At 32.4% G+C, this 8,864-nt stretch overlaps 1 protein-coding gene across 1 annotated transcript; it reads left to right on the top strand.

Moving 5' to 3' along the window:
- LOC148626347 (deoxyribonuclease-1-like) lies at positions 1 to 6,313 on the top strand. Its single transcript, XM_088570242.1, has 7 exons — positions 1 to 222; positions 1,067 to 1,155; positions 2,530 to 2,613; positions 3,319 to 3,422; positions 4,104 to 4,374; positions 4,892 to 4,988; positions 5,476 to 6,313. Exons 1-7 carry the CDS (start codon positions 82 to 84, stop codon positions 5,617 to 5,619), a joined length of 930 nt encoding a protein of 309 aa, XP_088426368.1. The 5' UTR covers positions 1 to 81; the 3' UTR covers positions 5,620 to 6,313.
- The last annotated feature ends 2,551 nt before the right edge of the window (positions 6,314 to 8,864 follow it).

Genomic DNA, 8,864 nt, shown 5'->3' with positions numbered 1-8,864 from the left:
ATTGCTCCTTCTTAGAAACTACTGGAAGTTATTTATGGCAAGGAAGGACTCCGTACTGTAAGGAAGGAATATGAATTTAGGATGAACATCGGATTGTTAACTTTCGTTTTTGTGATTGTATTTTCTGTAGAGTCGTTCTGTTTTAGAATGGGTGCTTTCAACCTTCAAGTTTTTGGACCTTCAAAAGCTAGCAAAGCAGATATTTTAAATTACATTGTCAAGGTAAATATAACATCGTCATGTAAGGAGCAGTTGTTTGTAAACACGGAAGTAAGAACAAAAATAGGAACTACTCGGCAATTTTCGCCACACTGCAAAAATAGATCCGATTGTTCCAACCAAAAACTTACACTTGGGAATCAGGGACGTAGCTGCCTATACGCAAATACGCAGTTGCGTACTTTCGTAAAAAAGTAACAAAAATAAAAACACACATTTTAAAGATGAAATAAAGGTTTTATGCAATGACTCACTGGGGGCCATGAGCGCCCCCCCCCCCCAAGACCTCTCGCCGTAATTTTGCGTACAAATAAAACAGGCCTAGCTACGCCCCTGGGAATTATTCATTACCGCGATTATTTATATCTGAATTATGGGAAAAAGGTAGAGTTCTTAGCTAAATACAACATATGTATTGGCAGTTTCACTCTTGTAATTCATATGTTCATCTTTCTAAGAACCATATATAAGTTTATAGCAAATTCATCTTTTATAAGCCCGTCTTTCAACATATCGTGGTATTCCAATGTCTGTCCGTCTGGCCGTCTGTTCGTGCGTGCGTCGAACAACATGTACTCAAAACTCAAAAGTAATCCCTTTTGGTATTCAGTGTCCGAAGCTGTTTTCTTATTTGACCCCCCTCCCCCATTGAGTTCAGTGTTTCATTAGTATTCAATTAGTTTTTAATAAGACATTGACATATTCAGTTCCTTTATATGAAGACTTCATTGCTGCAAATTAAACACAAGCATAGGATATTACCAAATTTTGTGTTTTTATTTTGTAAAAGATTTGTTTCTTTGTCAACATTTTTTTTTATTACGAATGATCTTTAATATTATTTCAGATCATACAGCGCTATGATATAATATTATTACAAGAAATACGAGACAGTTCAGGAGAATCATTAGTTAAGTTAGAAAGGGAACTAAATAGGTAAATAATATTCCTAAAATAATATTGCTGTATATCCCGGTGGGATTCAGTGGCAGATGCAGGGTGTACAGGGGTCTAGCAGTTCTCTTTTTTAATTGAAAATTTGTCATTTTCATGTGTAAATTTGACCAAAAATGGCAAAAATGACCTAGCACCCCCTTTTTTCTGCGGAACCCCGACTGGTACTCCTCCTTTTCAAAGTGTCTGGATCCACCCCTGGGGTTGTTGTCTCTTTGACATATTCACCACATCTATTCTCGTTATATTATTCCCACGTGTGTTTGCATATGAAATGTTTGAATTATCATATTCTTCAGTTCATTAAATTGAGTATACCTTAACGCTGCATTAGCTGCCAAATTTGTTCAGTTTTTATTCTACTGAATTTGCTGATTCAATGAAATAAGTTAGTAATAATGCAATTGAAACAATAAATGTCGATAACACCTACAGAATATTATGAAATCAACGTTTTTTAAATAAGGGAAGATTGATAGCTCTGATCTAATTATTTTTCGCCATTACTTCCGAAGATCGCCGACAGGACATTTACCTGGGTTAAAAATACTTTAACCTTAGTAAAAAATAACAATAAGGGATACACAGGTAAGCACGTGTCTTGATTTCATTTCATTTCATCTACTTCTTGATTAGTTCTCAAATAAATAATGACCACATTTGAGCCACATTATGTCACAATAGGTAAATTTCAAAAGGATCCTTGCGTTATATTCGAACTTTTTTCTTTTACTGCTTGAGTCCGTCGGTCTTCCTTACCGTTGAATAACCACTTTCGCTTTGCAATCAGATTTGTTATTAAAGAGGCGACCGTTGCAGCACGTGCGCGGATTAAGGTCACAAGAAGTCAAATGCATACGGATTTATCTTGGTCGATTTTTTGTCTTGCAAGACAATAAATATATAGATAGCTATTTCATGTATTTAATGCATTTTATTTGTGGATATCAAATGAAGTTACACAGGAAAAGTACAATTTAGTAGAAATAATTCAAAGTTAAGGTATATTTCAACAGAAACAAAAATTTACGAAAATGACAGCTAATGCAGCTTTAAAGATATTTAGGAATTAGTCAGGACACCTGTCATTTTTCCTCTGTATAGCAATCAAAGCTGAGGTAATATTGAGCACCCTTGGAGAGGGATTATAAGGGCTGCCGTGTTTTTGTCATTCATTCTTTGGTATGTGTTTAACATAGAAAAGAAGATTCAGAATAATTAAGACATTATAATCTTGTTTTGCTTTGACGAGTAATATCTGGACCAAGAGTTTCTTAAAATCACTGTCGAGACAAAAAAAAAAAAAAACAATCATTAAGGTATCGTCCTTTAATTTTCCCAATTAACATATTTCAGGCATGGTAGTATTAAGTATGACAGTGTTATCAGCAAACGACTCGGGGATTCAACTTCAAAGGAACAGTACGCTTTTTTGTACAGGTATGAATTTTACTTTGAGATTTTAGTTAAAATCTTTTTTACTTCGCACATGGATTCCTTAACCTATATATACTCAATCAACAGAATTTGCATGCACACTAAAAGTGAAAAGATGTATAGAAGCAAATACAGTAACGCTAGATTATGTAAACGACAATATAAACGTACACATGACCCATGTGATTTCGGAAATTTTCATACTATATCTGTCATGTATTATCTGCACCACAAACCGTCGACCAATTATACGCTGTTCTGGAAAAAAATCTTTGTTTTATAGAAATCTGTTTCAATTATATGAATAGCAGCTTTGGTAACAGAAGTTACTCTGAGCGTGGTGTGCAGACACAAATACCAGTGTCAAAATTCATATCTCGAAAATTTTATTTGCTGTTTAAAGTTACATCTTGAAAATATAAAAGTCCTGAAGATGATTTGTTACCCTAAATCATTCTTGTGCATTGCATATATTGTTGTTGGCAAACTTGTACTTGAAGAATTTTTATATTTTTTTAATCGATTCAATTGGATCTCCATGAAATTCATTGTTATTTTATCTATTCATGGAAATCATTTCCATAATTTTCACCGATTTTGATGTGTTGATTTTGCAGAATAATTTGTTATGCATTAACGTAACTATAAATCATAGCAAGTATCTTTATGAGGGTTGTCACTTCAAGAACGCTTCTAAATTACTTTCAGAAAAGACAGCAAAATAACAGTTGTCTCCTCTTATGTCTATGGCGATCCACAAAATGTATTTGAAAGAGAACCATTTATTGTAAAGTTCAGGTGCTCAAGAACTGGTAAATAAACGATTTTACTGTCATTTTTGTACAGAATTGAAACTGTGTTAAAAAGTACACAAGTTTATAGCGGTATATTATCTATATTCTATTAGTAGGATTTCTAATACCTGTAGAATTTGTATATGCAATTAGACTAAGTCCAAGCGATTAGTTCATTGACTTCTAAAACGTTGCCTCATTTAAGCAGGAATGAAATGCAGTATATGTTTTTCATATGTTTAGGACCAACATATGAAACAAGTTCATTAAACATATGTTAAGGCAAAAAATAATAACTGCCGGAAGAAGAACGTGGATTCAAGTCATATGACCCAGTAAAGAAATGTTACTATTGTAAAATGCACGATTTTCATACTGTAAAAGTATTGATTTTCGCTGTTTTCGAATTGAACATAAAAGCACGAAAAATAGTACCCGTAAAATTGTTTTTAAACACAATATAAAGTTTATCATTTTTTTAATTCGCGAAAATTTGTAACCGCGAATATGTTCACTTGGCAGAATCCGCGAAAATTAATACGTTTACAGTATATGATTTCCAGTACTTTTATAAGCATATGATAACATATGTTACATTTTTATTCTGTGTGTACAATTCATAGATGGCGACTATATATATATATATATATAAAGACCATACGAAGATAGGTAAATAAAGTACAGTATTTTCTTTACCAGAAATAACAGAATTTGTGCTGGCGGGTATACATGTGAAACCGAAGGCAGCAATAGCGGAGATAACAGCTTTAGAGACCGTCCATGGAGATATTGTGTCAAAAATGGGAACAGAAAATATACTCTTCCTCGGCGACATGAACGCCGAATGTAGCTATGCACCGAAGAAATATTTGAATTTCATACCAATTAGGACCTCCTCTAAATATCATTGGCTGATATCTGATGACGTCGATACAACAGTTACTGCTGGAACAAATTGTGCTTATGACAGGTTTGTATAGGTATAAACATACGTAGTAAACGATTCATGGTTAATTCTGTTTTGTGTTTATATGCCATTTACTACTCGTACTGTTGTGACAACAGTATTATGTGGAGAGTGTTTCTATTTAGCAACTTAAGAGCAACTTAGTTAACAAACCACGTTTCTATGTGTTTCTTCTCATTTTTTTGTTATAGTAAAAATAAACAGGAAATGAAAATATCTGATGAAAACATGCAATATATAGGCACAAAATTCGTGGTTCTATTTATAAAACTAACAATAACGATACACACACGATCTATATAGTTAGTATTTGTCGACATTATCGCGATGATTATTACTTTAAATACATGTGCTTTTAGAACAATGTTTTAAGAAGTCATTTTTTATTCATACTATGATTTTTATAATATTTTCATCATCCAACACCTTGAAATGATTTCCTAGTTCTTAGTTCATGATTTTAATGTAAGGACGTACACTTTCATAAACTTAACAACATAATTATATTAATAACTTTTAGATTTATTCTTCTTGGTGAAGATTTCCTTTGTACGGTTGTAGCGGACAGTAGTGGTGTGTTCCGGTTTGACCTAGCATTTGGCCTCAATGAAAAAAGGGTAATTCAAGTCTTTTTATATTTTAGAACGGGTGCGTTAAACACTCGATACATATCACATCGTATACGGCTATGTAAATGAGTCACCCATGTAAGAACATGGTTTATTTTTGTTCAAGATAGAATAATAAGAAGAAATCCACTCATAAGAAGAAAAAATGGAAAGACGAGAAACCTGTGGATAAAACACAGCATCAAAGAGACAACAAAGAAAAAGTTTCGCATGTCACAAAGGAACTAACCAAAAAAAAAAACAAGCAACATGATCCTTTTTATTTGGGAAATTAATCACATGTATCCGAAGTGTTTAAGTATTTTTTAGATAAAAAAAATAGTGAACTTGAAACAGACATTTTTTTTATTTTATATGTTATATACTTAAAATACCTAACATTTTTATGATGGAGGTGATATATCTGTTTTGACAACAAAAATATGGTATCAAAACAAGAAACATAACAACACCTTTCCTTTGTTTTCATTTCCAGGCATTAGCAGTTAGTGACCATTATCCCATAGAACTTGAACTACGAACAGTGACAAGTGCTGCACCATACATTCCTTTTACAATGTTTACAACAGTTTGTTTTGGATCATTGATATGTTCTTGTATCTATTGTTTAAGAGGTTAAAGGCCTATCGATTTGCATGAAATTGATATAGGATTGAAAGATAAAAGAGTCTTTGGATCGATAGTCAAGAACTGATTGTATAGGTGCATTTTAAAAAACGGTTAATACCAACGTTTTTATTGAAAAAAGTATTTATGGAGACCAAGATAGAAATGTAGTATAGTGGATAAAACAGTCGTCGTTAGGGATGAAAGCACCGTAAACTGAAGATACTTTATTGCTTTGACAAGGCAGTTCTTTAGATAAATTTATTTGTATTCACATGAAACATCTGGTTATATGTATATTTTCTATATAATTGGTGTATATGAAACACATACATGTAAATAAGACAAACTAAATAATCTTTTATCTGTTTTAAAATTAAAAAAAAACTTCTTGAATGATGAAATACACAAACCACGAAGTAAACGATTCAATGTACAGAATACTGAAATGGTGGATTCAGGGGATCCAGGGTTGGCTGAACATTTGTTTAATTTTGTAAAAATTAACCAATACTAGGCTAGTCCCCTCAATCTTCTTGATGGTGTGTTCAAATTTCGTTTAGCTGTGAATAACAGGTGAAAAAGAGTGAAAAAATTACTAAGGCGAAATTGAGATTTTTATATTTTTCTGTTGTAAAAACAAAATTGTAAACTAATGAGAGGTTACAGTGATTCAGGAAAAATAATAATAAAATCAATTTGTATTAGTTTTTCTTTACTTATTAAGCCTCAATAATACATTTCAAGTCATGTTTTGTTTTATATAAAATTTATTTAAAAAATATACTAATAACTTTTTATGTATTGGTACACAAATAATTCAGAGACCGATAAAATAAAAAAAATGAATTATGATTTTTAAAAATCAATCTACTATAATTAGTATATATGCATGGGATTGAATTAAAGTAAACTAATGAAGACATAAAAGATGTAATTTCCACATTCTTTATTTATTCGCAAATTCAATCTCAATAAATTTATTTGTGAATGAAATAATTGATAATGAAATGAATTAAGCTTAACATCTAATTTTCTTATTGTTATAGCTTTGTAACTTGTTGCAATTTTGATCTTAACAATTCTTTAACAATTTTAAACTTTGAGGTACACACATTATAGTGTTGCAAGTTCACAACCAGATCTTTTCGCCAGCTTCAGTCTGACTAAAGCAGTTAACTGCATCTATTTTGGAGAGGCGGCATCACACATCTTGAAGCTTCACTGATCATGACATATTGTTATAAACCTTCACAACTGTGCTGCTGAGCTCAGCCTTGAAACTGTTTTCGCTGTTGCTTTTAATTTTGTTCTGCTGGAATTATACTCTCAAAACGATTTTGCTCAATCTTTGTTGTATGTTAATAAACACTTTAATTTGGCTCTTCATTATTGTATGCTTATAAAAAATCGGATGTGCTTCTTTGAGTCAAGTTATAATCAAAGTGCTCAGTCATATCTTATCATTTTGCATTTTGTACTACACAGTTATTATTCATAGTATTCACCAAATAAAAAAGGAACAGGTGATTAAATACAGAAAAAACATAGAAAGGACATTATTCATTAAGACAGAAATCCAACTAATTCCACTGAATCATTTCACAAATGAAAAATAATGAAATAACCAACTTGAAAGACCAGAAAAAAAAACAATATAAAGACCTACAAATAAATGTCTATATAAGGTTCGATTGCAACAAAGAGAAACATTTATATGTATCTCATCCCCCAAAATGCGGGTGTCGAAGTCATTCATTTCAAGTATTAATGTCAATATGTTTAGAACTATGTCTGTATGACTTTCCAATATTTTAGCCACTGTTTTACCCGTTACTGACGAAGGATAAACCAGAATATTGCTTCTTATGCTATCAGATAGAAAAGAATAGTGAATCGTAAACAACGGCGATAACTGTAAACATGTGGCTCACGAAATTTCCTTTGTTTACTTTCTACTTTTTTAATTCTGCTTGATTGCCTAGCATACATGTTTATACACGGAAAGAAAATGCTAGACAACGGAGCATTGATATTAAAACTATATTTGTTTTATAAATAAAAATGCACTTAGCCCGGACTGCGTAGTGTTAACATTCAAAGGAGAAAGACATTTTATCAAAACGTACTTGCACCCTGATCATCGTTGTGTGTACAATTTCCTCAAAATTTTACCGTGAATTCAAAAGTACTGATCATAATTAAAAAAAAACAGTTGTGTATTCACATTGATAATACTCCCCCTTTTTCTGTTCTCTTAATAGCATTCTTTATTAAAATTAAAATGACCAATGACAGCTAAGGTTCTTTAAAAGTGAGTGTTTTCTATCGCGACCGCACCGCGACTATATATTGCACTGTACATTCCATGATTTATTTTTACCGTCCGTGCGAGACCTGACAGGGTAGTCAAGGACATTAAAAACACCTTAGTAGTAGTACATGCTTTATTCATCATTGTAAAATTGTGGGGAACCGTTATATTAAAGTGAGACAAAAGACATCCGATTCATTGTATGGTTTACTAGATACTACTCAACAACACATCATTATGTTACAGACATTTCACACGTGCATTCCAAGTAATTAAGATAAAGGTAAAATTAGAGTCAGACAAAACGACCTAAATTCCTTAATTTTAGCCAGATAAATCAAATAAATTAACTTGCTATATTACAATTATCTTTGGAACAACCAAGCCGATTGGCTAACACTTGATATGCTGGTTCAATCCGCCGTATAAAAGTGAAGCTCGATCCTATAGTTCAACTTTTTGCTCTCTATATCTTTTTCATATTACCTGTCTTACATTTATTTAGGGGATTGAGTTATATTTTTTTTTCTTGTCAGATGAATGCATGAACATGACAGACGACCAGTCAAGGCGAATTTTATTATTCGTCTAAGTTTCAAGTTGAGCGAGAAACCAAAGGAGCGGGACCGGGATCATAGGAGAAATTGCCCGGGACTAAAGCCAAGCCTGACATACGATACAAGAGTTCTCCGTGTAGTCAACGAATCCTATGCCTGGCGGTCTACGGAGAAATACATTCTTATACCAACCACGCCAAACTTTGAGTCTCGTTGTGCCACAGGATATCCAGATATCCAGCTGGGATGCAGGATAGCTGTCACTTTCCACAAATAAAAACGGCTCTTATCAGGGCCATCTAGAAAGTTCAAAAAGATTCTTTTATTGGTATGTGACACAACATTTAAAAAAAATTAAATATATATTTTTTTTGTCTGTGTCCCACA

This window comes from Perna viridis, chromosome 2 (genome assembly GCF_037379345.1).
Source record: "Perna viridis isolate PV_CMFRI_1.1 ecotype Kerala chromosome 2, ASM3737934v1, whole genome shotgun sequence".
Lineage (NCBI taxonomy): Eukaryota > Metazoa > Mollusca > Bivalvia > Mytilida > Mytilidae > Perna > Perna viridis.
This window is presented reverse-complemented; position numbering and strand designations above follow the sequence as displayed.